The sequence below is a fragment of the Cordyceps javanica genome, chromosome 1 (assembly GCF_051103115.1).
Source record: "Cordyceps javanica chromosome 1, complete sequence".
Lineage (NCBI taxonomy): Eukaryota > Fungi > Ascomycota > Sordariomycetes > Hypocreales > Cordycipitaceae > Cordyceps > Cordyceps javanica.
The window spans coordinates 7,774,891-7,802,634 of NC_139295.1; the positions used below are offsets into that span (position 1 = coordinate 7,774,891).

Here is a 27,744-nt window from a genome sequence, read left to right on the forward strand (position 1 = left end):
GTCGGTCTTCAACACTCAGCTTCTCATCTTCGTCGCTCTCACGTGTAAGTAGTAAGCTAGTCTAGTCCTTCACTGTCCCGTGCCTCTTCCTGCAGAGAGTTCGTCGCTATACTGCAAGTGTGAACCACGCCGCGAACTCGCGGCAACGATGGCCGAAGTCCTGCGACTGGATAGCATCTATTTATGGCAACACGGTCCCATGCTGGCCTGCCCTGTAGCCCCGAGCCACCAACAGCAGCAACGACTAAGTAGAAGACCGCGTTGCAGCCCCTCATCCCCTGTGCAAGCGAATCATCAGGTACCAACACACACGCACTTTGTAGGCCAAAACAGCAGCGCGCAGGGGGGGGACAACCAAGGACGAAAACGGCCCCTCATATAAATACCACTTCCCGTCTTTCGTTCACGGCGAGGCAAACCTTCTCTCAGTACCAGCATCTTCAACATGGCCAAGAAAGACACTATCAACCGCACGAGCGGGGCCGCCAAACTGAAGCGCCGCCGTGCAACTGAACAGTCTCCTGCCGCGCCCGGCCACGGTGGCACCAACCAGCTGAGCTATCCCATGCAGCAGTCTCGTCAGCAGCATCATCAATTGCAGATGCCTCCGGAGACGAACGTCTCTGCACCTAGCTCCTCGAGAAGTGGCCCGCAGTCGGACCACTTCATGTATGGCTCTGAGCCGCCGCCCGCGGCGGACAGTCCAGACGCGGAAGAAGACGAGACCGGCTCAGAGGCCAGCCTGGCAGACAACGAAAACGAGCCGCGTCTGGCGGTTGCCGTGATGGCCCTGGCTAGCGAAAACAGGAACATGACCACCGAAATGCGGAACATGTCCGGTCTCTTGCGGAAATTGCTTGACGCGGTCGGAGAAAATAACAACGAGCAGACGCGCATGCGAGCTGCTGCACTCCTGCATTCGGACGCCGTCAACATGTAAGTCAAAGGCAAGCAGGAGTATGCCTACAACACTGCTAATCATGTGCAGGTTTGTGGAGTGGCACAAGCTCAACAACATGCCCAACATAAGTCCGATGCCCGGCTTCGTCGGCGCAGGCCCAGCAACGTTCGCGCACAGGAACCAGCAGCAAGGGCCATCGGACCAGGGCGGCTCCGGTCAAGGATTTGGGCCCAACGTCATGTACAACGGCTCGTGATAACAAGTAGTGAAGGAACGGCGGATTGAGCGGAAACCAGTCAACGTGAAGTCACTTCGTCACAGTTGGGAGGCTCCAGGCCGGCAGGCACGTATGGCCGCTTCAATGTAGTTACTGCAGGCAATATATGAATACAAACGGGCAGCACGCACAGTATCCGGCGCAGACAAGTTCCCATCCTTGACGAGTATGACCCAAGGCCGCCACGCTAAGACGAAGGCCGCGCGTGTCGCCGCTGCGAACGGCGGCGGTCAGCGTCGTGCTTCCCTGCACCCGCCATCCTGACGACGGTTACCTCCCACTACACGAGAGGCCGACGGGCAGCCTAATGTCCACCTGCTGGGTAGCGGCACATAGAGTGAGCCGCACTCGGTCGCTGGTCGCTGGTCGCTGTTCAGGAAATGAAGAACGACAAATCGGACGACCTCCGGCTGCTCGCCGCCATATCGTCACCGGCGTTGCTCGTCTACTCGCCGTGTACCAACGCGTCAAGGTCGTCTTCTCGGTGCAGGAGCATATCGACCTGGACGTGCTTGAGCTGGTCCCCTTGTGCGAACGCGAGATCGCCGCCGTGTTTTCCCAGGTAAACCCCCCCCCCCCCCCCCCCCCTGGCCACGCCATGGCGCTCGTGAAGCACCCCGCTCACAGTGCCAGGTTCGGCGAGAGCTGCTGAGTCTTCTGGTGCTCGGCGTCGGCTTCCGCGCAAATACGCAGCACCCGACTATGACTGGCACGCCTTCTATCATGGCTAAAATGGATCAGCTCCGCAGCTCGGTTTGCCCTGCGAAATAAAGTGGCGGCATGCACCGCCGCCCCATCTTAGTTGCCCGTGATGGCAAGCGGGAGCAATTTTCGCGGGGCCCACTCCCGTGCAGACGCGGTGACACAAAGACATCCGCCTCGCGAACGCCTACTGGTTACCGACCAGATGGTACCGTACAAACCGTTATGGGTGTTGCTAGTGCTTTTAGTGAGTTTTAGTTAGAGGGTGGGGAACAGATGGCCGCTATTTCTGGCTCTACAGGGAGTAGCCTACGGCGGGCTCGTCAGCTACGGGCGCCAAGGAATGAAAACTCCGCCGTGGGTGGGGAGCCAAAACATGAGGTGTTGGCGCTAGATCGTCGCGAGCAACGGCGCGCACGACCTGGAGTGAGTGGATTTCTGCGCCAGTCCGGCCGGACAACTTCTTCTGGGGTGGTTTCCTACCACCGAACGGCGCAATGAGGGTTGCCCTTGCCATCCGGAAACAGAGGAGCGCTGCGGCCCAACACGGCGTGGCTATGGTGCGTGTTTCTTCGCTGTGTTGCCAGGGCGGAGGCAGCAGCACGATTTGACCCGCCATGCGGCCCTGGTCTCGAAGTCTCTTGGCGACAACATTCGGCCCGGTCTTTGTGCCTCTGAACCGGGCTCCATCTGCACTACACCGGCCCTCCTACCCTCTCTTACACCACATCTCCTCTACACGATCCGTCTGCTTTCACCCTAAAGTCTCCCATTTCGCGAAATATGCGATCGCCGACCGAACAGCAGACGTTGTTGCTGGTGACAGGAACGGTGCAGTCCCCGCCTCCTTCCGCGACCCCACCACGCTAACGATGCTAGCTTCTAACGACGTCGCTGAGACTTCTCACGCCAAACGTCGGGTTTCCGCTGCATGGGGCCGAACGCACGCGGTCAGCATGAGGAGAACCGGGCACCACATTATGCAAGGTTGCCTTCTTGTCCTCCACGTAGGGTGTTGGGATCGAGGAAGCCAGTGCTTGGCTGAAGCGAGTCACGGTGGCGCCCCGCAGGACGCCTGGCCTGGAGCAACAAATTTCCCACGCCTTCTCGTTACGGAAAGTCCACATAGCGTCTCCCCAGCATGGATGAGCGCAACCATTGGAGCAGGTCTCCTCACAGGCCCACATCGATCAGGTCCGCAGCGGAGCTCGAGAACAAGAAGGACTCTCCATTCGACCCACATCAGGACGCAAATGTAATATCCGCCTCACCCACTCTCGTGCAGAGGAAGGGACGAGAGGTTGTACCTCGTCAGCGTCTTACTGGTTACCGAGTGGCTGGTTCAACAAATAGCAGAGTAGAAATGTGATCAGGCTGCAGAGCGCCAGTTCTTATGGCACAGGGCCTCTGCATGGCTTCGAGTGCAATATGCAGACAAGTTAAAGCCCTCTGCAGCCCTGCTCTTGCATTGCAGACGCCGCCAGCCCATAGTATAAAGTGCGGCGGCCGCATGACCGTTGCAGAGCCGCGGCTTGATCGCGAAATCTACGATCTCTTCCCCGCGGGCCGTTCGCACTGCTGTGGCGGTCGGCGACAGATCTGACGGGGACAACTCTGTGCCACGGGGCATCGACCGCCCCGAGTAGCAACGCTGGGGGCTAGGACTATCGGCCCATAAACCTACTGCCTGGAGTAGCTTACTTGGCGGACTGGCTCCACTTAATTAGAGTCTCCAAATTCTGTCCTACGGGGCCTGAGAAGTGCCGGCGCTTCAGCACCACAAAACAAAAGAGCCAGGCTTGAGGTTCATGAGCTAAGCCTACGGGGGGTTCCAGGGCGCGGCAAGAGAAACACGAGCAGCATAGTGCGGCCGGTGACTCGGCGGATTGAGTACGGGATGGGCGTGGATGCAGCAGTGTCGGCTCTCGCAAGTGGGGAGACGAGGTCTGGCCAGGCACAAGTCTTGCTGTTTGTCGCCGAATAAGAAGCTCCGTCAATCGTTCCATACTCCATGCTCCATGGCCTCGTCCAACGGCCAGCTCGTGATGCGACGTTGCAAAGCCCAAGCCGCGCGGACTGGGCGTTGCATGAGCGGTCCCCTTCCGCGAGCCCCCTCAATCCGGTATGCACTGCGCCTGTCGTCAAGCAACGGCTGGCCATGCTGTGTAGAAGCGCAAGGTGGTGAAGAGCATAGCGCAAAGCCTCACAACCAAGGTTTCGCGGCGATCCAGCAGGCTAAAGCAGCCGTCCTATTGTTGCGCCGCCAGGCATTGGACTTCACAATGCACTTCACTTGCATCGGACCCTGTTATGAAGGATCTCGATCGCGAGTTAGCAGTGTTCTAGCCAAACCCGCCAGCTACCCAGGCTCTTGGCTGCTCAGCCACAGCACGCCCGCCAGACTGCACGAAAAATCCCTCAACTTGTAACCGTCATCTTCTACGCCGTATGCGGAGACGATCGAAAATGAAGTTGCAAGAGAATAACTCTCAATAGCACGCCGGGGCTGAGTTCCAGATTTGCCCAGGCCCGGCGTATGACGCTGTGAGGGTGGTGGGGAGATAGGTGGTGTGAGTGGCGCGCACCCCGGTCTTACGCGACGTTCTCGATCAACAAACGGCACTCCAGGATTTCCTTCATCTGCAGCAAGATGTGCTTTGTCCTACGCTCTGGCCAGCGCTGTAGCCAGTGTTCTGCCAGCACAGCGCTCTTCGCTTCCCTTGGCTGCTGCAAAAGCATCCCATATGAGAAGAATACAATGCCTGACAGAACTTAGCTCTGCGAAGCTACTTCTACCACATAGCTTAGATTTTGCCGATGTGCTTGATAGGCCGTTCGGCGACAAGAGCGCACTGTGGATGGGCGTAGCAGACAGGGACGACATGAAATGTGGACGCCAAACCTCGACGATTTGTTACGATACAGCGATGGCGGCTCGCGCAAGACGTCACCAGCGAAGGAGATGGCGTGGTCCAGACAGCTGCATATGTTGGTTGTGGTCTGCCATGAAAAACACTCTCCACGTTTGGACAGGGTGATGCAAGTGGCGTGATACGTAGCTGTCCACGGCAAGCGAACGCTGGTGCGTCCGTTGACGGAACCTCCGGGCCGATGCACGCCGCTGCTGAAGTTGACGCGCACGGACCGACCGCTGCGCCTTTCCTCAGCGAGCCCCTGCAGCCTGATTGACATGAGAGCGCTCTCAGGGCGCAGGGGTAGTTCGCCAACTCCGGCCCAGCAGCTGTGCCCGCCGGCATTGCCCGCGGCCAAGAGCGTGGAAGCGGTGCACAGCGGACGAAAGGCCGAGCGTAAGGCCTCGAGAAAGATACCGCGCCCGTCTGCCAACTGAATGACCGCCATGGCTGTCAGTTCGACACGCTGAAGACAGCCCAACACACTATGAGCAGGCTACCGTGCATTGGTTGTAGCGCCCAGGCGTTGGGTTACACCGGGCGCTTCTACTGGTGGCGCCTCCCGTGCCCACTGGTCGACGACGATGGAGGTTTTTGAGCAGCAGCCGGCTGCGGGCGACCGGATTTCACGTTCTGTGAGGTGCTCCGTAGCTGACGCTCTACGCCGTAGTTGGCGCCGAAGCCACCACTCAAGGCCTCGCTCACCGTGAAAGCAATGCATCCGAGTTAGGAGCATCTACCTTCCGCATATAGCTTGCGCTCCACATACGAGTTGGAAGGGCGTCGGCTGACGAGGCCGTGCTGCAGCTCCCGCGGCGGTTCTTTGTGGAATTCCACGAGCAACGGTCATCGTGGCAGGACGATCCTGACGTGCAGCGTAGTGATATCCGATGAACAGTATACGTACCTAGCCACCGAACGAAACATGGAACGCTATGTGCGGGAGCCACAACCGTATCACGCCTGCTGGACCGTCCTGAGGTCAAGACTGGCTCTCGGAGACAAGAGAAAGGCCCGCTCCGGTTGCATTTCAGCGGAAAGGAGCCACGATGGCAAGAAGCCGTGGTCGCAATTTTTCCCTAGAAGAGATGCCATTGACAAAGCCCCCAGATTAGGACTTTCTAGTTTCGGATGCAGGCGCGGGCCGATCTTCATTCGAGTTCAGCACCGACAGCCCATCCTCACAGATTATAAATTTCTGGTTTCGGGTGCAGGCGTAGGCCGATTGTCATTCGAGCTCAACACCAACAGCCCGTCCCCATCCGAGGCCAGCAATCAATCGGCCAAGCCAATGCCTCCATCGGCTCGGCAGGCGCCCTCGGGCGAACGACGCACCCACGACCCGGCACCCCCAGGCGACAGGAAAGCAGAGACGGGGACCTCGCGCACGCCAGCCTACTTGGACTTGCGCGTCGGACGTGTTCTCAGCATCACGAAGCATCCGAGCGCCCGCAAGCTCTACGTCTCGGCGGTGGCCGCTGGTGACAGTCCGGGTGACAGGGGAACCTTCCAGTACAGAGGGCAGACGTGCCGAACCGTGTGCTCTGGGCTGAACGGGTTGGTGCCCCTGGAGGAGCTGCAGGGTCGCAAGGTCGTCGTCGTGCGGAACGTCAAGCATGTGGGCATGTGCGGAATCGTGTCCACCGCCATGTTCTTCGCTGCCGTCTCCGAGACGGAGGATGAGGCGCACCGCCGGTGCGTCGTGGAGATGGTCGATCCTCCCGCGGACTCGAAAGCCGGTGACCGAGTCTTCTTCCAAAACTGGGAGGGCACACCTAGGGAGCAAATCAGCACGCAGAAAAGGGTCTGGAAGTCCGTGCAGCCCGGTTTCAGGACGACGGATGATCTCGAGATAGAATTCTCGCCTCGCCTCGCGCGTCTCGACGGCCGACCCGGCAAGTTAGTCACGGACAAGGGCGCGGCGTGTACCGTTCGTAGCCTGAGGGGAGCCGCTGTCCGGTGAAGATCCGGGAGCAGTGACTTCATCGTCCGCGTTTCGAGTTCTGGCCACCGTAGTTTGACGCTAGGCCAAGGCCGTCTCGTGCCGCCGCTCGCGAGGTTGTCACGGGTCGCTTGAGGGAGAGTCATCTAATCACGGGCAGTGAAGGAAGTGAGTAGATAGATGAAAACTTAGCATTCAACCTACAGTTTAACTACGTCGAGCCTCTGGCTCCCCTCTGCCCTTCCCCCCACCACAGTGCACATTCAGCTATGCGAGACGTCGAGTCGGGCTTCCGCGGCCCGCGATTGCTGCAGCGCTTTCTTGAACCGAGAAGAGATGGTCACCCAGCTAGCAGCGTAGATGACGGCCCTGAAGCAGGCACCATCCGCCGCCTCGCCGAAGCCGCGCTCCAGAGCGTCCCGCACGAACGGCCAACGGACGAACCCGAGCTCTCGGGTGGACTCTTCGGTCAGAATCCGCCGGAACATGAGATGAAGCGGACCACCCTTGGCCCATCGGATCGGCGCGAGAAACATGACCTTTCTGCGTCTGTACATGTCGTCCGACACGAACGGTCGCACCGCCTCCCGCAGAATCCATTTTTCGGTGACCGATCGAAGACCAGAGCCCGAGCCCCTCCACCAGTAATCATCTGCGCTGCCCCGCGAGCGGCCCCGGCTCTCGTCTGGCGAGTATCGCATCTTCACGCCGGGCGGCAGCGCGTTGACGTGCTCCGCGAGTCGGTGGTCGAGAAAGGGCGGCCGCCCCTCGACGCTGTTCCTCATCTCAGACCGGTCCCCGAGCCCGGTCAGGATGGTGTTGGGCAGCAGCGTCTTCGCCCACATGTACAGCGACTTGTGCAGCGGGTGCCAGCTCTCCATCGCGTCCTTGCCGGCAAAGAAGGACCGGAGCCTCGAGCCCGGCACGGATTCCCGGTCGGCGAGCACCCAGTCGGCAAAGATTCGGCCGTGCGGGAACAGGGAGAGCACCGCGGGAAAAGTCATGCCCTTCTTCAGTTCCGATTCCGGCTGCGCGCCCATCGCCAGGCCGTGGGGCCTGACCATGTCCGTCATTTCAGAGATCACGCGTGACTGCAGCGCCAGCCGGTCCTCGTCGGCCAGGACGGAATCGGCCAGGGCGGGATCGGCCAGGGCGAGATCGGCCACGCTGCGGTCCGCCTCTTGCAGGAAATCGGCGGTAAAGTACGAGTACCCCGCAAAGTGCTCGTCGGATCCTTCCCCGGACAGCACGGACTTGATCCCGTGCTTGCGTGGCAGGCTCGACAGCACGGATTTGGCCGTAGTGTTCAGGTCGAAAATGTGGTGCTCGGTGTGGTATACCGAGTCCTCGAAGTTGTCGGCAAGCCTCTGCTCATCCATCTCCAGCTTGTGACACTCGACCTGCAGTCCGAACCTCTCGCTGAGCCAATCCACCGTGCTCGCCGCCACGTCTGGCGGAGCAGGGGGTCCGTAGGTTAGCACGTGTACATTTGGGCAGGGCGCGACGGCCGCCGCTCACCTGATTCATCATACGTGGCATCGGTATAGCCGACAGTGAAGCACTTGATCCCGGGCGGCCGGCCGACAACCTCCGCGCCGCCGCCGCCCAGCTTCACGTTCTCGCGACTCACGAGATGCGCCACTATGCCGGCGACGGCGGAGGAGTCGATGCCCCCGGAGAGGTAGAGACCCATGTGGACGTCTGCCCGCAGGCGGACGCGCACGGCGTCGACCAGCTTTTCACGGACATCCTCGATCATCCTGGCGACAGGCACCTCGTTGCCCTTCCCTTCGCGGTCCGTTGCCGAGTTGGCGGCATACTGCTGGTCCCAGTACGGCTTGGTGCGCAGGTCCGCCCTCGCGGATCCCGGCCCGATCTCCATCCAGTGGCCTGGCGCAAGCTTCTGCACGCCCTGAAACATGGTCCCGTCGTCTGCCAGCCAGCCAGACGTGGCTATGCTGTCGACGTCCCACTCCGGGACCCAGCCCAAGGCGAGGAACGCCTTCGCTTCGGCCGCGAACAGGATCCGCCCTTGCTGCGTGGTCCAGAAGAGCGGCTTGATGCCGAACCTGTCCCTCGCGGCAACGATCCTCTCCGTATCGCCCCTGGCATCGACGATCACGAAGGAGAACTCCCCGCGCAGATGTCGGAAGAGCCCCGGCGCGCCGTGGACGACGTAGAGGGCCAGGACAAGCTCACTGTCGCTGCGGCCGCCAAACTCGTACCCGGCGTCCTCGCAGTGCCGGCGAAGCTCGTCGTACTCGTAAATCTCTCCGATCACCACCGCGTGGATCTTTTCCTCTGCGTCGTGCAGCGGCTGAGATCCGGACGACGAGGTGTCGTTGATGGCAAGTCGGCAGTGTCCAAGGCCAACCGTGGCATCCGCGTTGACCCACACGTCCCGGCCATCCGGGCCCCGATGCTGGATCAGTTCAAGAGCCTTTGCTAGCTGCTGCTGTAGTTCGAAGCGTTCGAGACGAAAACTATCGGCCTTCGTGCTGTTCTCACCGTACGTAGGAGACGCGGGTCGGCTCCAAGACGGGTCGGCCGCCCCGGTGGGAGTGTACACTGCCACGAAACCACACATCGCTGCTGGAGAGAATGGTTTCAAGATGAGTCGGGCGGTTCCCTGTGGTGGCGGGATGTGATTGATCCGGTCGAATCCCTCTGACAGGCATGATAGCTGTGCTGCCCGGAGCGGGAGGCGCAAGCATGATATCATGAGATTTCCGCTCCCCGCGGGTAGGGACTCTATCCTGTTCGTTCCGCCACCGCCACCCCCTTTCCCCCCGGCGATGTGTTTGTCATGGGTGAGTAGCCAAATCTGGCCACGGATGGCGGTAGCGGCATGACCGTCGAGCACGCGGCGATCTTGGAAGGCCCGAAACGGCTCCCGCCATTGGCTCCATCGGCAGCAGACATAAAAACCGGCTGTATAATACGCGACGAGTTCACGCACGGAGCAATCAGAAACGACCACCGGCATAAGGTGTCGTTGCACTATACGACCCGCGTGCGCTGTCGCGCCAACCTTCCGCGCCACAGTCACGCAGCGTCTCAACACTCTCAGCATGGCCAGTACGGTGGATATGGCCAACGCGGCCAAGAACGAAAGCCGTCGAAGCTGCCGCTCCGGCCAGCCGCTGTCCGCATTGCGTTGCACCTTGATCGGCATCCTACCATCGACTACCTTCCTCTAAACAGCCAGCAGAGAGAACCCGCGACCGGCTCATGGACGGCCATGCACAGAAACCATGAGAAGCGACAACTCGTCGACATCCAACAAGTGAAAAATGATAGCCTCCTCGACCTGAATTCTCTGTCCGCCATCTCCAATCCCTACGTTGCCCATCCTATCGCCGTGTACTACTACCACAAGAGAGCTTTTTTTGTACAGGAACACGTAGCGCTTAGCGTGCTCGAGCTGGCACCCCTCTGCGAGCACCAGATTGCGTACATTTTTACCCAGGTAAGAGACCCCCGCGTCGGGTGTCCGCGTCATCTCGCGCTTACCACGACAGGTTCTGTCTGGGCTGCAATATCTCCTGGTACTCGGCATCGGTTTCCAGGTCACGCAGGTTCGAACGACTGTCACTGGCGACATCAAAATGGGTAAGCGATGCAGGTCCAGGCGTAGACCACCGCGGAGTGACAGCTGCCCCGCCGTTCAGGGTCTACATGCGGCAAGTGTACGTCCTGCTAACACCGTACTAGTCCTCGACTGGAGCTACGAGCCAAATATATCGCCTGTCTTCAGGCTCGCAGGCACCTCATACCTTGCGGACTTTTTACGAGACGTGTTCGGAGAGCTACGCGGTGGGTGCCGGAACTGGTCCGCGGAAGCGTGCGACTTTGTCACCATACTCGAGGCCGGCTACCTGCCAGCCTCTACGGTCAGCGCGCTTCTCATTGATCGAAACTGGCGCCATGCTAACAGCGTCCAGCATCCCTTTCTGTCCCGGACCTTGTCGATCCGTTCGGTAGCCTGGTTTGTGATGCAGCGAAAGCTGGCGGCCTTGCCACCTCGTCAAATTGACCTGCGGGGGAGCTGTCTGGACCGAAATTCCTGAGCGCAGCGGAAACGGCTGAGGAGACTCTGTCAAGGAAACATGAAGCTGTATGATCTGCCCTTCATGACCAAGTGTTTGAGCACCGCTGACGAATACCCGGTCGCTCGGCGGGCTCCACCACGGCTCAAAGCACCATCAAGAATGGACAGGAATTGCTGTACTGTCGGGCGCTAGGGCAGTGGCGAGTCGATCGTTGCGTCGGTGCTTCCGGGATTCTCTTGACCTTCTTCCGGCGCGATGCTTGTTGATGGCGTCGACATGAAAACCTTACAGTATAATGCTTTACGACGGAGAAACGGCATGGTGTCGCAGGAACCAGTTTTGTTCTCAACTCCCATCGCTGAGGGCATCGCATACGGCAGAGCAGGCACCTCAATCGAAGATACCCATACTGCCGCCAATAAAGTGAATTGTACTTTTATTGGGAGCTTTCCGGAAGGGAAGCAGACGCAGGTTGGTAGCCGCGGTACTCAACACTCTCGCGGTCAAAAACAACGCATTGCCATCGCCAGAGCGCTGCTCGAAGATCCTGGCATCTCGCTTCTCGGTGAAGCAACTTCGGTCGAGAAACAATCTCCATCGCACGTCGCCTCGTCGACCATCCGCACATCAGACAGGATGATCGTCTAGCAGCCAGGGAGACGTGGCAGAGGTTGGAAGATACGCGCAGCCAAGTCGTAGTCGGGCATTTGCGTCCGTGCGGCCCTAGTCTACGGGGCAAGGCTCAACGTTTAGGGCTGAAGAGTAGCATTCGCGCGACGGTCATTCACGAGGACCCAACGCACGGTGTATGGCACGTTGCGAAGCATTGTCCGCGAGGCCTGGTTTTCCCAGACATCAATGGGCTCGTAGGTGTCCAGAGACTACGACGCGGACACACCGCTGATCATGCCACGGCTTGAGGAACACGACTGAACCGGGCGAGCCCCCGCCATCTGGACGACGATCCAGTCATGGTTGATTGATGATCCAGATGCAACTTGAAGAAACGGGCTGTCAGATGCACCGGAGATTGCTTCGATGGATTGCAAAAGCTGGATGGGAGAACATCGTCGAACCATCCGACGAGCCGTCGCCGGCACGCATACCAGACGCCGACCGACGTGGCCTAGCGTGTCTCGAATCACGGCAGAATCCTAGCACAACATCTATCCGAATGAAGAAAGGCCTCAAATTCGGCCTACTCTATGCGCACAGCGACAAAAATCTGCGTTTTGCATGAAGCGCAAGCCCTGACTATGGTAGCACATGCATCGTCCGCTGCAAGCTTGCTGGGGTGGCTCTCCCGGCATTTCCTCTCAGAGCCACACGGCTGCACCGCCACGGTTGGGCGCTAGACGCCTCCGAGATGAGTGACCAGCGGGCGCAAACGAGTGCACACTAACACGTAGTAGGGCCGCCGCGACTGGTGGCTGGGCAGAAAAGCGAAGAGAAAAAAGTATGTGGACCCGCTTCGCATAGGGGCTCGTCCGCATCATCACGGTTGGCAAGCCGTCGTCGCACCGGTGGCCTGAGTTGTGTCCGTCGACGACCGGTGCGAGCTGGGTTGATACCCCGTCGCCCCGCCTCGGCCCTTCTCTGCGAGACCCGTACCCGAGAGTAGAGGCTGAGGCAACGGACTCATCCGGAGCCAGGAGCTCGTGATCCTCTTGTAGAGGGCGGGACGAAATCATTTAACCCCCCCGCGCTGGCCATTCATTGTTCTCGGTTTCTTCTTTCGTGACGGCAGGGTGTTTTTCACCCTCCTGTCAACCTTGAGATGAGTGATCCGCTGGGTCGCTTTCGGTTCTTTGAATTGAGTCGTCTCCTCTGCAAGCCAGCCTCGTCTGCTTGTGGTTCAGTCTTTGAGGTTTTTGGCTCCGCCGGGTCTACTCAACTACTGGGTGAGTCTAGCTTCGGCAGCTCACACAGACTGCTATTTTTGGCATCTCGCCCCTGCTCGTTAGCCGCTTGCGCGTAGTAGCTGTCCGAGAGTTGTGGCTTCATTGGACCTACCCGGCTGGTCCTGCTGGCCTGCTTTGCTGGTCTGCAACGTCTGCTCTTTTTTTTTTTTTTTTTTGCAGTATGAGGATTGTGTTATTAATATGGCTTCTTTGGACATACTCGTCTGTTTCTTGGGCCTTTTTTTCTCCCTCACGGGGTGATCGGATGCATTGCCGGGCGTCGTTGTGGTTTTTTTTGTTGGCGTTGTTCGCTGCTTAGAAACGCAGAAGCCGGTTTTTTTTCTTTCTCTTTTCATTTTCAATGAAAACATCTCTTGTCGCGGCCTTCTCTTTGGTCTGATCGTGATGATCTTGTCCTTGCCGCTGTCCACGTCCATTGGTCCATATCTAGACAGAGCTGCACAATAGTAAAGGCAGAATGAATTAGACTAAGACAGGCTCAACAGGACGCACTGTAGCGGTTTGCATGTTTCCATTACGTAAACATGGAATTGGGTGTCGCGGGTGAATTAGTGCGTTTTAGTAGCAAGGTCGGGAAGACGACCGCTAAATTTGGCAGCCGTCCCCTAAATGTGCTCTGTACGGACGCACCCGCCACACCCATCCCGGTTTTCATGGTATCTTATGTAGCGTTGGACGTGCCCTGAAGATTCACGCAAGCAACGTTTCCTTTGAAGCCTCGCTTCGGATGTGTCACTAAACTACCGCCGTATTTTTTCATTCAAGATTTATTACGCCTGGTGGCCTCCGGCCGATAGGCTCACTATCCATGCTTAGGTACATATTTGCTTTTTCCGTGACATTTCTTTCGCTTCTATTCTGTCGACCTCTTGGTCGCCTTATTTTGTCTTCGCCTACACCCCACCACATCCACTTTGTTTATCATCGATGACTAGCTCGAGGGCTATTCCCTAAGTGTTCGGAGTCCTATCTACATACGCGGAGATGAAGTGCGCCCACATTGCCGCTGCTGCCTTTACCCTCTCCGGTACTGTTGATGCTGGTCCGGCGGCTTACGCTGCCTGCCAAGCGGCCTGTGCGACGACGCTCGTGGCGGGGCCAGCTGGTGTTGCACTCTATGCGGGCTGCCAGGCGGCCTGTGCCCCGCTACTCGCGATGCCATGCCCCTAGACTACTAATGTCAGTAAGTTGTGTCGATCTCGTGACAGCACTTATGCTAAGTCTACCCTCTGTTACACAAACGATGTCGTGAGTACTCTGATTGGCATCAACAACAAGACTGACCAAGTGCTATGTCGGTCATGATTCTCTCCAGCCGAAGACCGGGACCTCCGGATACCGAAGGTTTACGGCTCGAAATACAACGAGCGCAGCAATGGAGTTCAAACACTCCACTTAGTGAATGAAACACATGATTAAAATACTCTGGTTGGCATGGAAAACACAGGATGTTTCTATGAACCTCTAGTGCAGTCTCCAATACAGATTATCTTTAACTCCCATCATAAGTGCATTAGCCCAACCCTCGTCTCATCCAGATTATGAGAGTCGCCGCTCACCCGCTGGACGGCAGCCCCACTCTCAGATGATGGCCGCTACAAATTCCGATACGCAGGACGTCGAAATAGGGTCCACACCAGCTGGATGGGAAAAGAAGCTTCCCCATCGACGCGACTCAGACCCGCAACTATGGAAAAGTACACACGACAGATGTTACGTTATGTGAGGCAGTTAGCTGTCATCGACTCCGTTGTTCCTTTTTTTCTTTCTTCACGCTCTTAAAGAGAGACCCAGAGCTTTTATACGTAGGGCCTTCATCTACATGCTACAATCGGTGTGAAACACAGATTGACCATCCGTAACACTCCTGTGACAGGTACCACGCAGGTTCACTCTCCCATGTTCAGCGATCAGAGGCAGAGCTATCTGACAACAGACGGCCGACCGGTCCCCTCGAAGAGCGAGTCCGTCTTGCTGTTGAAGCTTACTAGCAAGACTCAGCTGGCGCACATAAAGCTGCAGCGCTGTACGACGTGTCTCGGTCAACAGTATTAGTCGCCCCCGCGGTGTTCCACCCATGTGAGGAATCAGTTCACCCAAGTCCACAAGTGGTTGTCGTGGATGGAATTGACAGCTTACTCACCAGCGCTGTCGTGGGTTGAGTCCACGACCTTCCTACTAAAACTCACTAAATTCACCCGCGACAACCATTTCGGTTTGGTTTGGTACACACTTCCGCTTAGGTAACGCGTAGGGGGCTTGCAAAGCTGGCATACCAATGCACAAAATTAAATTTCATGCGCGGATAGATAATGCGATCGGTGGCACTAAGCTCAGTCAAGCCGGAAACCTGCTAGTACCTGTCGCTACTTACAAGCTAACGTGGCTCGGAAACGTTGTGCCTACAGTCTCCACCAATAACGGATGCCGTTTCCAGCTGACCAGATACAAATCAGGTAGCCTAAAGTACCTGCCGCTTTTGGCTGAAGTAGCTCAGAAAGAGGGAACTAGTCTAGAAAGCGTAACGCTTTTTTGCCCATGACTGTAAGCCAAAAAAAAAAAGCAGAAATGACTTTGAGAAATTAGTGGCGGTGAACGAGAACATGGGTAGCATCTATAGGTGGCAAAACAGCAGGCGTAGAGAGCGTTTGCCGCTGAATCGCGGCGGCTCGGGGGGCAGCGAGCGCAGAGGTGGGCTACCAAGCCAACCCGTTACGGGTATCGCCAGTGCTTTCAGTGCGGTACATCTGAATAGCTCATGCCACGATGCATGCAGCAAGCCTCCTGGCATTTCCAAAAGATGAACTCATTGCTGTCTACAATATTAATACAAAGCACACTACAGACTGTGGCCTCATCATATAAGGATGCTTGACGACTCTTTACACTCCTTCATGGGCACGACGGTGCGCTGGACAAGTTCAAAGAGCGATTCCTCGAAAAAGGGCGATGATGGGAAGAGAGTGAACGTAAAGAGAAAGATCGCAAAAAGGAAACGACGAGATTCAAGTGGCTCGTTGACGATTGTTCCTATCTAATTAGCCACGACACTTCTGGTGGTGCTCTAGTCACTCCTGAGATGGTCTTTCCTACGTGACCTTTAATATGCCAAGCGAGGATGCCGTTGCTGCTTACAGTGTCTACCAGCGCAGCCCGTACAAAGGTGACGACTTGGCTCAGGAGTCGACATAATTGCCTGCAACCAGTGAAAGACGTGGAAATTTTACGAGAAGCACGCCACCCCGCAAGCTATTGCTTGAAATTATGTGCGCAGGATTCCGTGGTTCGTGAAGATGCACGCAAGAGCACGGAATATGGGGCAATAGCTGCTAATGTGGGTATGAGTCTTGTGGTTTGACTCGAGATAGTCTTAAATCGATCGGCTCATGCAGGCCAAGCCAAACAGTATCTTAGCTAGTGAGGCCTATTGGCCGTGCGGTCACCCGGCGTAAGAAACTTATTAGACCTCACGAACGGATTTATGGAAAACTGAATTCGTATTGCACTAGACGAGGCTCGGTGCAATCATATTTTTTCTGTCTAGCCACTGTGAGGGCGGAAATGGAGGAAAATGACTCTGGTCTCTCTTTGCCTTGGTAGGTTGTCAGTGATTGCGCTGAAAAGTTAAACGCTGAGCCGCTAGCTACACCGTGTATGGTCAGAAGCCGCATTCTGAGACGAACTCCCCGCTGTCGGCCTCTCCAAAACACGCCTGATTAGACTCGAATGTCTACCTGGTCGAAAAGTAAGGGCCGTCACATTAATTTATACTACAACCGAACTCGTTGATGGGTACATAGAAAAGGCGCAGGCGGCAAGGGTCGTATGTTCCAGAGGGGCAACTCGATAATTGTATCGGAAGGGTATAGGTGCCAGAAAACAAACAGAGAACTTTTTTATGAAATAAGATGTGAACGCAGCGGTAGAGAACCTTCTCGGCATAGCAAATAAGTAAGACATTCTGACCTGGAAGATAATGCAGGTCCGTCACTAGTCCCAAAGTTACGATTCTTCAGATTTCCGACATCAGGCATGCATGAGGCGTTCAAATGTGGCTCGAGTTTTTCTTCTGGGCGCTCAAAGACACTTTGCAGTCGAAACAGGACTGGTTAACTATAACTTGCGCGAAGCTCGCAAAGCCAAAGAGCTCGTCTTCAAATGTGCTACCTCGGGCTAGGCCGTAACAGGGGGCACAACCATGGTCACGTGCTTGCCACAGCCCCTCATCTGCGCCGCGATACTACAAAACTTTGTTCGTCACTTCGAATAGCGCCGAAGCATAGCCACGGCACCAGAGCTGGACTCTAAGCATACATGACCAAATCATAGCAAAGACTGAATCTTGGTTTGCGAAGTTGACATTATCATACTCTTAACATCATGGTACGCTTCCACGCACTCTGCAGTAACTAAGAGCTGACCAAGAGCTGACCAAGAGCAGACCTTCGCCCCGGAGCCGCTGACTGGGAACGAAAGCATTCGGTGGGAAGAAGCGCGGGACTTCGCGAATCCTGGAACAATCAAGGGCAACGGAGGCTGGATATACTGGAAGGCGGCCAGTATGACGCTGTTGACAGGAGGGGAAGGGCCTCCCGTCGCCTTGACAGAAGGCAAATCTAAACTCGGTAATGACGAGAGACTTTATGTCTTTGACGGCAAAGTTTATCAAGAAACTTAAAGCGACCAGACTACGTAGCCTTTTCCAATTGCATAGCCACGGCGGTTAGTCCTTCAAGCACAGACGAGCCGGCTTCTGCTCCAATGGAAACACTGAGTGTGCTGTGCTCTTTTGAAATCGACACCGAGACACAATCGGTGCCTTGACGGTCTTGACTCTCCAGCTTTCGACCTCGACTCTCCTCTATATATCCCCAGAGATTCCCCCCGAGAATTGAAGCTATCGAAGCACCGTTCTGACGTCTGAGGTCGATGCCTGATAGTCCATCACATGTAATGACGACCATGTCGTCGCTAGGTACCGGATCCCCGCGAAAATGTACCACGAAAGAAAACAAATGCCGCACAAGGTTCTTGGCAGTGGCTAAATCTAGAGGAATTGATATCACGCAATCGTAGAAAGGCGATTTTGGGAAGGCCATAGTTATATCTTCGCCTTCAGCGCAGGCAGTCGCGTTTGCAAATTGTTCGCCAAACCCACTTGTGATGCCTTGCCGTGTCCATTTCACTGCGACCGTTTTGACCTCGACCGGTATGTTTGTCGCAATCGGCAACGGCGTCCGAGTTGCCTCTAAGTCAGTTGTTGTAGGATTCTGTTGAGCTGCGGCAATATTCGGCACTCCAGGCGCATTCATCGTTGTGTGAGAGGTTCGCATCATTTCTTGGTCTTGCGTCTCAGCTGCGGCTGAGGCCAACGTGGCGGTGTCTATGCTGCCTGGGTGAGTGAAGTGCTTCGAATAAATTGGGATTATTTACGGGTGATCATCGGGCAAGAGACAGCGAGGGAGGTTATCAAATTGAGAACTCTCACCTAGTGGAAGATATTGCATCACAAGAGAGTGAAGATGTTCGTTACTGAAGTCAGGCAGTTTCCGCAAATGCTCTCGCAACTCCTCCAATTCCTTTGCGGGTAGGCGGCGTATCCAAGATCTGTGAATCACGGCAAAGGACAGCAGTCGCACTGTAATCTGGCAATGCCTTTCCAGGTACTTGATCAGGTAACCGTACTTCGGCCCTCGTTTATCCCCTAACGGAAAGCGTTTGCGAGTAGATAATTCTTGCAACGCTTCTGCTAGTGTCTGTTTCTGCGTGTCATTTAAGTCATGGTCATGCATGATTCCTGATGCGGCAACATCCAATCGCTTCATGATCATCTCTGCGGTCAGAGAAGGAGACGGCATGGTCAAGCCGTGGAAATACGCAGGGGTTAGGTTGAGGCCAGATAAGGGAGGAGAAGAGATGGAGGAGGAAAGTTAGAGGGCCACGAAGGGGGCCATGAAAAAGGTCACGTGACACAGCGTCCGTGACCCGCATGGCGGATTCGCCGCACTTTCCGATAGCGCATCATTTCTAATTATTCGCGCCTCGACATTGTAGCGCATCATGATGTCCAGTCTTCTTTCGCCTCCATTACCTTCACCGATACCGAGCGCATAGACGGACGAGGATAAACACCACCGTCATGCCCCGAAAGACGACCTCCGTGGCTTGACCAACTTTTCACGTCGTTTACCAGTACAGGGATTGGGAGCTTTGGCTGGCCGCTGGCATCTGCTCTTCTCGACTCTTGGCTACGAGATGGCACGGATGATTGCCGAACGGATAGTGCCGAACGGATAGTGCCGAACGGATTTCTCGGATGCATCGAGTGAGGGCCTGTTTATTGTGCCGCCGAATCGGTCGAGGACAACGCGAGTGGCGGAGAGGCGGGGAGATCTTGAAGTCATGGGCCGAAAAGTTGAGAGTGAGATTTGACGTACACAGTCGGGAGCTGTCAACTATCAATCTTTACTGAACTATTTTATAATTCGAGCCCATTGTCTCTTCAGCATAAGTAACTTAAGCAACTCATCACATTTACGTGAAGTCAATCGCATAGAGACACGTACAAATAATATTCCTCAACAGATCGATGATATAGTGCTAAAAATATCGGGAAGCATTATATCGAGCTCTTCTGCCTCCACTTGAGTGGGATGAGTGGCGTGAGTAAGCTCAGGAAATTTCTTGTGGATGAACTGGTGCCCTGTGTCGCTGCCAATGACTCATCTCCAAGCTTCTCCCTACTCAGATTGCTTCCTAGAGGAGCTAGGTTGGCCCTTTTACAGTACTGTTCACATAACAGCCTTCGCTCCAGCGTCAGACTTAAATTTTCGGTAGTTCGAGTCTGTATATTCGATCCCGATATGCCCTGGATGTTGCCGACGAGATCGGCTATGCTGGGATAATATCCGCTCCAACAATTGCGGATAACGCGATCGATTGGGTCTTGCGGGTCGGTTGCGGGGAAAATCCCGTCGAGCAAGCGGTCGACTTGGTCGGGCCCTTCAAGTTCAGAGTACAGCTCAGAGCCACGTGTCATGTACCAGAAGACTGACCCTAAAGCGAACTGTTCTGTAACTGGACCAGCAACACCATAAATACCACCCATTAGCTTCCTATGTTGTCGAACGTAAGGCTCATAGCCAATATCAAGCTCATCGCCGACTTTGGGCGAGTGGTCGAAATCAATAAGCCTAAGCTCATCATCCTCGCCGAACAAAATGTTCTGTGGGTTGATGTCCCCATGGGAGTAGCCTAGCGTTTCTAGGCACGCAGCCGCGCGTGACAATTGTAGCATCCAGCGCAGAATTGGCCGAGGTTTGTTGATGCTCATTCGGTCATGAAGAGTACCACTTGCTAAAAGTTCGAGAAAGCTGACGTCTGGCGTTTGGAGGTAACATCGGATAATGTGTGGGCAGTTTGCTTCGCCAAGTAATTCGAATATTTTCTGCTCGTGATGTAGGCGACTATCTACGTCTCAAAACATTTGCTGCCTTAGGTGAGTGAAGAACTGATCATGCGCCACGGCTCTAGCTTGATCAGGCGTTCTCACGTCGTTTGGATCGAGCCGGAGGTTATTGAACCCGTTGTGGCTGACGAACGTTTCATAAATGTGGCAAAATTGGCTTGACAACTTGGCGCCATTTGTGCCATCGGCCTCCTTGTCGGAAAGATCAGCCGCTCTTTGTCCCATCGACATTCCAGGACCACCGCTTCTAGCAAGGCCAATTATGCCCAGTGCCGCGTTGGAGTGGGCGTCATTGCCCTGCTTCGGGTGAAGTTGTTGAAGATACTCACGGACAGCCGAGACTATACGCCATAGACGCTTTGAGATGTGGCTCTGAGGCGACAGATCCTCGATCAGGCCGAGGCCGGTGTAGAAATCCTCTCTGCAAATGAAGGAGAATTTCACAGGTGCCTGAGTCGATGCGAAAAACATGATGGTTAGCGCCGAAACTAGAAACTGGCTGCAGAAGGCCCGGGATTTTCGAATCATGTTTGTTTGCTGGTTGACATGACTCAGATACGCAACCGTGTCTTTGGCCACATCAACGCATACTTGCGCAAGATGTGGCGCGCCCATGATGGAGTTGGTAGTGTGTACAATTGGCGCGTGCAACCAGTTTCGTATCTAGATTCTCGTTTAGAAAAGGCGGCTAGAGCCTAATTCGTATAATACGTACCTGGTTCTTACGAAGATATGTCCAGACTTTTAGTCGTTGCAAATTATACGACGACGTAGAGTTGATATTACCTTCTTCGCGCCAATCTCGAATGTGTACCTCTGGTGGCACACAGGAATACCAAGCAATAATTTCTGAATCAAGCCTCTCGATTTTCTGCAACCAGGGCTTTTCATTGTCGAGGAATGAAGCGCGGCGTTGCTCAACGAGGGACCAAACTTTTGCGCCGAGCTTAGAATAAGATATCATGGAAACGAGATAGGGTTGTTCGGTCTACCAGCAGTGTCAGAAGTGGATGCAAGTTTGAGACCAGGTCACCATACCGGATATTGCAATTTGGGGTCTATATCCGCATCTTGCAGAACATATGGCAATCCAGTGTTAAAAGCCCAGAGGCGATCCAATACGTAGGCGGACCAGAAACTGTTGAGAGCCAGTTGGCGTTCCTTTGCGTCTACGATAGCCTGGTGAACCTGAGAACGATGAAGGCCAAGCTGGAGACAGAGTCGGCAAACCTGGCCAATGACACGCCAAGCCAAACCCTCGTTGTCGGTGAGAAACCGATAGCCGGCGAATACACAGAGGAAGGGCATCGAAGAGATGCATACTTCTTCGGCTAGAAGCTTGCGATTCAGAACCGGCTCTATACTATCGAATAGTTTCTGTGCCCTGGCGCTAGGACCGCCCTCCTCAACCGCAAGCGCATAGCACATGACGATCTTGAGCTCCAGCGTTCTGTCATCAGTGAGTAATTGGGCAGAGGCTTGCTGTCGCAGCGAATCGAACTGCGCAGCAATGCTTCGGGCATGCTCCGTGACGCTTCCCATGTCGACAACACGGTACATGATGCCGATTTCATCGTCGTGCACTTGGCACAGACGAACTATCTCATCACGGCTGTACTCCAGAATGGGGTCGACTCCGGCGACGACCGGCTGGGAAGTTGACTCTGTTCGGCTGGTGGAGTCCTGGAGATCGGGGTGTGTGATTTCGATATTGTTCTGGGCAATGCCAATCATATGCGAAGTGCTCGCTGAGCCTCGAAACGCGCCAGGCGCCCTAGCCTGTCCAATGTTGGGCTGACGTCCGGAGATGGAGCTGTCGCTTGGCGAAGGGGCTATCATGCCTAGCCCCAGGATGAACCTCTCAAAAGAGGGCAGTATGACATAGGAACGGTCTCCCAAAGCCGGCTGCATGGCCTGCATGACCTGCACAGCCTGTTTGAGGGCTTTGACTTCATCCTGAAGGCTGAGGAACTGGGATGATAAGTTTGGCGTATAGAGGCAATCTAGCTCCTTCTTGCCACAATACTGGCATGGAGTTTCGCCGTTGCATTTAACCTTGTGCCTCTTGCATTCATTACTGATAGAGATGCCATGTTAGCGAGAGCCGGGCAAGCCCTCGGGGTGAAATGAGTGCTTGAGACTACAACGTACCAGGCCGTGGAGATGCTCTAGAAGGCGAAAAGAAGATGACACGACACCCCGATTAGCGGAAGAAATGATTCACGGGTCGACAGGAGAGTGCCAATTACCGCGTCCCCCCCCCCCCCCCCCCCTCGCAAGGCTCCTCGCTTTTGCGTGTCGACAAGGTGGACAGACCTTAGCCCGCGCGCACCCGTCAGAGCTGGTGATGAGGGGCGGGCGGCACGGCAGCGACGCCAGACCAGACCAGAAGGACAACAAAGACTCACCCCCCGATTGCGCTTACTGCGCGTCGGCTTGGCGGAGGCCAGCCCATCTGTCGATTTCCTTTTCGCGGAAGCGGCGGCGGCGGCGGCGGCGGCGTCGCCATGCGCCGAGGAATTGCCTCCGAAGGACGCGGAACCAGGACTGGCCTGGTGCTGCCTGGGTGTTTCGTAGGTGACGCCGGGCGAGTTGCTCAGTGGAACTTGAGCCTGCGCGAGGAAGTGTGAATCGGAAGTCTGCATCTCGATTTACTCTGTAGTGGAGGACCTATTGAAAGGGAGAGGGAGGCGATGGGAGGTTGCCCGCTTGCCGACTACTCTTGCACTTCTTGATCAGCAGCACATTGGGTAGGAGTAGAAAAAAAAGAAGAGGGAAAAGAAACAAGAAAAAAAAAAGACAAAGAACGACAGAGCGACAACCCTCGCTGAGTGTGTCCCTGTCCAGGTGCGCCCTGCTAGGCGGACCCCCTTGCTAGGGAATTGCACACAACCGAGTCGCTGTGGTTGACTGTGGTGACTGGTGAATTCGGCGTAGGAGCCAGCCTGGTGGCGCAATGAGCGGCTACCTTGTTAGGGATGGAGGAAGATAACGAAGCCGGGATTAATAACTGCCTACCTCTTACTCATTGGATACCTTCAAGCCGTGCTTCAAGCCATGGCCCACGTTCAAGCGGTAGCGCGGTTGTCAGAACGGATGTGTGTGACAACCGCGCTACCGTCAAATAAGAAGTAGAGTTTTCTCTGAATTAAATGGGATATGAGCGCGGAGAAAGGACAGTAACTCACAGATCCTGCTGATTGTGGCAGGGAACGTGCAGGCTATTGATTTTGAGTGATTCGTCGAGAGACCGTTTGAAGCTAGATACCAGCAGCTGCATGCATCTCTTACACACGCGGCAGCCACACCGGTCTGCTTCCCACCATTGCAGCACGGAAGTACCCCCCCCCCCTCCCCCTAACGGCAAAAGGCTCGTGCAGCTCTTCTAGAGGGGGTGAATGTGTTAGCGTTTAGTATAACGGGGATCGCCTGGGTGACTGAGGACGACAAAAGCCAGTGTTACAGCCATTTGAAACTAGCGGTGCGCCACAGTCCCCGCGGGAGAAAGCACCATCAATTGTTGGTCTAGGGAGTAAGGAGCAGGCTCCGGCTGTCGACGCCGAAGACCAGTCTGGAGCAGCCCAGAAGGAGCGTCAGTAGACAAAAACTTAAATTACAAATTCGGGTGATGTGAATCCTACGTGCCTATACCTGTCATTGATTAACGTCACTGTGTCCAACACCTACCAACTAACAGTCCTCAAATCTACACATAATCATGTCGGAGACGAGAGAGAGAGAGACAGGGTTTGAGTGTTAGTCAGTTTTTAATACGAATGTCCTCTGCTTCTTGAGGAAACTCTTCGTCCATGAGGTCTGCTATAGCCGATAGAAGCGGTGACGGATCAAAGTTCCGATTAAAAGCGACAGTAGAATAGACCTCAGCGCAAAAGTAACCCGTGTCCTCTGGTCGCGCATCAAAGCTCGCCAATCTCGCAGTTTCGATTGGAAGTAATTCGGTCTCGTGAAAGGGTGTCGGGTTATACTTTCTCCATTAGCCCGTTCCCATGCTAATTTTCTTGTATACGTACGTCGATATCGATGGGTTGTCTTCGTATCGCTCGTGAGATTGTGTTCTTCCCAGTTCCGGCACGTCCAATAATAGCGATACGGCAAACAAAAGGCTGGCGTTCTTCAATTTTGATCATGCTATTGGTAGTGAAGAGGGGCCAAAGCCACGAGAAGAATGAAAGCAGACTCTTTTGCGCATCATTTTGAAGCCGAATTTGTTGGAATGGGAGAAAGTCCGATTGATGACGGCGGGATTCTTCCTAGTCTAGTGGCAGCCTTGACATTGTGGTTCGGCCATTTCAAAAGCTGCGAACGTACTCCTGGGCTCTTATTGTCTCCACACTGGGTGCCGCATTTTGCGGACCATGGCGAATGGATGTGAGACCGCACCCGCTCTCTATGCCGATCAGGTGGTTGGTGCTTGGCTTGTGGTCGACCAGTGACAGTGGCCACTTGATTCCTTCAAAGATGCTTCTATTTTCAATGAGAAAGGCTGATCTATTTACAATCATTGACTGGCTCTGACAGCAGCTGCAAAGCTACGCTCACGTTCTTCATCAGCCCTTAGAGTGGTAGTCGTAGTCATCAAAAGTCACTTCTTTGAAGTGTTGGTCCCAGCTGCCAGCGTTGGCATCTTCGCTCTTCTTTAAGTAAAGCTTCTCAGACAGTTGTTCGAGGTTGGCGACATGGTGAGAGGTATGGAGGCGCGTGAAGACAGTATTCGCAGTAAAGCTTTTTTGCCGGCGCTCATAGAGAAGAACGTGGCATAAAGACTCGATAAGCTCCGTATCAAGTATGTTACGGCGAGTGGTTCGTGCCGAATAAGCTGCCTAGATGTCCACATATCTGGAAGAGTCGACAATAGGCTGGGCGCTAGACCGGGGCACCTCAATGATGGGCTGCGAATTTGAGAGACGCAGGCCGTTCATCATTAGGGAACCCTTGTCAGAATCGTCAGGCGAGGCCTCTGGACGTGGGCCGCTAGGTCCAGCGCGCGAGCGCACGATGGCAGAGGCAGAGTGGGACGCCTGGTTGCTTGGGTTCTTTTGGCGTTCATTCTGCGCCACCATAAGAGTAACAAGCGAGGGGCGAGACATGATATCGACATTGGACTCGACGCGCTGGAAAAACGTCTCGTCTAAGTTTGACTTGCCACTCTCTTCTGCGGAGTCTTCCCAGTCGGAAGAGTCATCATCATCAGTATTTCGACCAGGTGTTGGTTCCGCAAGCTCCATCGAGTAGTGTTTTGAGAAAGAGTCATGTCTCAAACTTTCATCATCTGTGTGATTGGAACTTCCGCCCTGGTATCAGCTTTTCAGCAAAAAATATCGACTGACGGATACGGTACCGTGGGATTTTTGTGGTGGCAGGTCTTACGTCGACCGAGTCTGACACTAGGCCTTTTCGGGACCACGGCTGCGAAAGTGGAGACGTGGAAATGACCGGCTTGAATGTTTTCAAGCATCAGGACCATGAAAACTCAGGGGAACAGATGGATAGACAGCTCGCCTCATCTGACGCAACGGCCTTCAATTCTACTCGCGGTCCTCGCCTGTAGTGATAATGAGGATTGGTGCGTGTATAGCTTTTGAGATCGTAGCCGCGTTTTGCTACTGAAGCACAGTGCTAGTATGTGCTACGTGTGAAACACATCCAGGGGTGCCCCACTATTAGCGGGGAGGATTTTTGGCGAAGGACTCTTCCAGCACACACGGATAACTTGGTCCTCGATATAGAGAGGCAACATGAGTCATCAATCTGTCAAGGGATTCGAAATATTGAATCCAAGCCTCTACCAAGCTGGGCGAACGCTCTCGATACGAGAGCCCCCACCCGATTCGGCCGATGGAAAGCCCCCACCACCGCTGCCCAGACGTTTGAGGTCCCTGCTTTTGGCCTGTGAGGAGCACATCAACTTCGTAGAGAAATTCTTCCTTTTAATAACAGCCGCATCCTTCACTCCATTGACTCGCAAGGAAGAATTCGTCGAAAGTTTTGTCGGCGGATGGACGGACGAACTGCTGCAAGAGCTGCAACAGCTCTCGCAGAACGTGGACGCCTGCGAGCCGTCACAGCCCGAGCTACAGAGCTTCCCACTAGCCTTCATGACAAAATTCGTGTCTTTCGTGGTAGACAAAGCCGTTTTGGCTGGTTTCAAAAAGCCAAACGAGGCTGATAAATGTCTGAAACCATTTCTGCAGAAATGGGAAAAGTCCGGAAAGTCCGCTGGCACAAGCTCCATCTCGGACCTCAACACTGTTGAGAAGCGAAGGAGATCCTCCAGAAAGCTTTTTCAATGTACATCAGCATGCGCTGACTTTCTGGGGAGTTCTGCGCATGCAATCCCATTATTCAGTGGGAGTTTCACACAATTTTGGTGCCACTGTTACTGACTCTCTTCATAGATGACGGCTGGTATACGGAAAATGACATTGAAGCCATCAAACAACAGTTCGGGTCGAAGCCAGCTACATGTCGACTACACAACCATGCCATCTACAAACTGCTAGATCCTAACAATCTGACACCCATGCTACTTTGGCCAATGCTTTGGCCTCTGTGTGACACCTTTGAGCTGTACCCAGTGGTCGGGGGCACAGAAAGACAGAAGAGATTGAGAGAGCTGCATCAAAATGCAACGGCGGAGATTCAGGCAATGAAACCAACAGCAGATAATCCAACGGGGAAGAATGAGGATCACCCTGAAGGCCGAAACTACGTCGACTGTGCAATTTTCACGACAGAGGCTATAGAGTATCTAGTACGTGACTCAAACAGCCGAGCGAAGCAAGAGCTAACCACGAGCAGAGATCAGAAGTGCTGGCGGGGCAATGGCCGTTCAACTTATTCGGCAGCACAATTGACATGAAACGAGGCGACCCCAGCTTATTGAACTTAATCGGGCAAGATATGGGATACCTCCCGGATGACCTTGATCTGCCGGGCCTTGCCTTGTCGTACTCTTCTGGACCGGTGGAAGTGAAGGTTTCAAAACTCAGTACTGCAGCACTGTGGCCAAGGAACAGAGGGCTTAGATTTCGCGGGGAATTGACGAACTGCAATGAGCATAATATGTGGTTGAGCGTACAGTTCTTCAAGTCATGTCAAGAAATTTGCCAGGACCTCGCGAAAAAAAAAACCTCTACATAGTTCAGCTAGGACGACAATTTTCCACTCCGAATTCAGCTATTCTTCTGCGCGTCGACCTTTTCGTCTCTTGCTGTGTCTGGCCTTTCTTCCATGAGCGTTTTTTTTTCTCTGAGAGGGCAATTGAGACCAATCTGTATCCTCGCGGAGCATGAATACATCTATATGGGGGCTTGCACCCTTCCCACTACCTTTATAATCGTCGGCTTCTGGGCACTGCGCGGCAAGTGTGAGCCCTTGACACATTTGTGATCCTCAGACATGACTGATTTACGGAGCACGGCGTGTTTAGATGCACACGGCCGAGTGTCCATCTTTCGATCTCGGCGACGCATTCTCCCAATTCTCCAAGTTTGGCGCTCACAGGTTATGTGTTATTGTCGCAACGCAGATGGCGGTGACGGCAATGT

At 54.8% G+C, this 27,744-nt stretch overlaps 11 protein-coding genes across 11 annotated transcripts; 6 read left to right on the forward strand and 5 right to left on the reverse strand.

Moving 5' to 3' along the window:
• Positions 1-445: 445 nt before the first annotated feature.
• On the forward strand, positions 446-1,949 carry V2A60_002372 (uncharacterized protein; the record flags this gene model as incomplete). Its single annotated transcript, XM_083253723.1, has 4 exons — positions 446-936; positions 989-1,153; positions 1,377-1,740; positions 1,812-1,949. The coding sequence occupies 4 exons, from the start codon at positions 446-448 to the stop codon at positions 1,947-1,949; spliced, it is 1,158 nt and encodes a 385-aa protein (XP_083109849.1).
• Positions 1,950-4,684: 2,735 nt separating this feature from the next.
• Positions 4,685-5,240, reverse strand: V2A60_002373 (uncharacterized protein; the record flags this gene model as incomplete). The annotated part of the gene is made up of 2 exons (XM_083253724.1): positions 4,685-4,732; positions 4,959-5,240. 2 exons carry the CDS (start codon positions 5,238-5,240, stop codon positions 4,685-4,687), a joined length of 330 nt encoding a protein of 109 aa, XP_083109850.1.
• Positions 5,241-6,083: 843 nt separating this feature from the next.
• V2A60_002374 (uncharacterized protein) lies at positions 6,084-6,755 on the forward strand (the record flags this gene model as incomplete). The annotated part of the gene is made up of 1 exon (XM_083253725.1): positions 6,084-6,755. One exon carries the CDS (start codon positions 6,084-6,086, stop codon positions 6,753-6,755), a length of 672 nt encoding a protein of 223 aa, XP_083109851.1.
• A 242-nt stretch (positions 6,756-6,997) lies between these two features.
• Positions 6,998-9,321, reverse strand: V2A60_002375 (asparagine synthetase B family protein; the record flags this gene model as incomplete). The annotated part of the gene is made up of 2 exons (XM_083253726.1): positions 6,998-8,184; positions 8,253-9,321. 2 exons carry the CDS (start codon positions 9,319-9,321, stop codon positions 6,998-7,000), a joined length of 2,256 nt encoding a protein of 751 aa, XP_083109852.1.
• Positions 9,322-9,582: 261 nt separating this feature from the next.
• On the forward strand, positions 9,583-10,804 carry V2A60_002376 (uncharacterized protein; the record flags this gene model as incomplete). Its single annotated transcript, XM_083253727.1, has 3 exons — positions 9,583-10,203; positions 10,256-10,346; positions 10,449-10,804. 3 exons carry the CDS (start codon positions 9,583-9,585, stop codon positions 10,802-10,804), a joined length of 1,068 nt encoding a protein of 355 aa, XP_083109853.1.
• Positions 10,805-11,041: 237 nt separating this feature from the next.
• Positions 11,042-11,434, forward strand: V2A60_002377 (uncharacterized protein; the record flags this gene model as incomplete). Its single annotated transcript, XM_083253728.1, has 1 exon — positions 11,042-11,434. One exon carries the CDS (start codon positions 11,042-11,044, stop codon positions 11,432-11,434), a length of 393 nt encoding a protein of 130 aa, XP_083109854.1.
• A 5,654-nt stretch (positions 11,435-17,088) lies between these two features.
• On the forward strand, positions 17,089-17,386 carry V2A60_002378 (uncharacterized protein; the record flags this gene model as incomplete). The annotated part of the gene is made up of 2 exons (XM_083253729.1): positions 17,089-17,091; positions 17,150-17,386. 2 exons carry the CDS (start codon positions 17,089-17,091, stop codon positions 17,384-17,386), a joined length of 240 nt encoding a protein of 79 aa, XP_083109855.1.
• A 1,941-nt stretch (positions 17,387-19,327) lies between these two features.
• On the reverse strand, positions 19,328-20,041 carry V2A60_002379 (uncharacterized protein; the record flags this gene model as incomplete). Its single annotated transcript, XM_083253730.1, has 1 exon — positions 19,328-20,041. The coding sequence occupies one exon, from the start codon at positions 20,039-20,041 to the stop codon at positions 19,328-19,330; it is 714 nt and encodes a 237-aa protein (XP_083109856.1).
• A 144-nt stretch (positions 20,042-20,185) lies between these two features.
• On the reverse strand, positions 20,186-22,821 carry V2A60_002380 (fungal specific transcription factor domain-containing protein; the record flags this gene model as incomplete). Its single annotated transcript, XM_083253731.1, has 4 exons — positions 20,186-20,839; positions 20,892-21,164; positions 21,215-22,147; positions 22,585-22,821. 4 exons carry the CDS (start codon positions 22,819-22,821, stop codon positions 20,186-20,188), a joined length of 2,097 nt encoding a protein of 698 aa, XP_083109857.1.
• A 2,196-nt stretch (positions 22,822-25,017) lies between these two features.
• V2A60_002381 (uncharacterized protein) lies at positions 25,018-25,422 on the reverse strand (the record flags this gene model as incomplete). Its single annotated transcript, XM_083253732.1, has 1 exon — positions 25,018-25,422. One exon carries the CDS (start codon positions 25,420-25,422, stop codon positions 25,018-25,020), a length of 405 nt encoding a protein of 134 aa, XP_083109858.1.
• A 510-nt stretch (positions 25,423-25,932) lies between these two features.
• On the forward strand, positions 25,933-27,252 carry V2A60_002382 (uncharacterized protein; the record flags this gene model as incomplete). The annotated part of the gene is made up of 4 exons (XM_083253733.1): positions 25,933-26,485; positions 26,593-26,948; positions 26,996-27,166; positions 27,223-27,252. The coding sequence occupies 4 exons, from the start codon at positions 25,933-25,935 to the stop codon at positions 27,250-27,252; spliced, it is 1,110 nt and encodes a 369-aa protein (XP_083109859.1).
• Between the last annotated feature and the right edge of the window lie 492 nt (positions 27,253-27,744).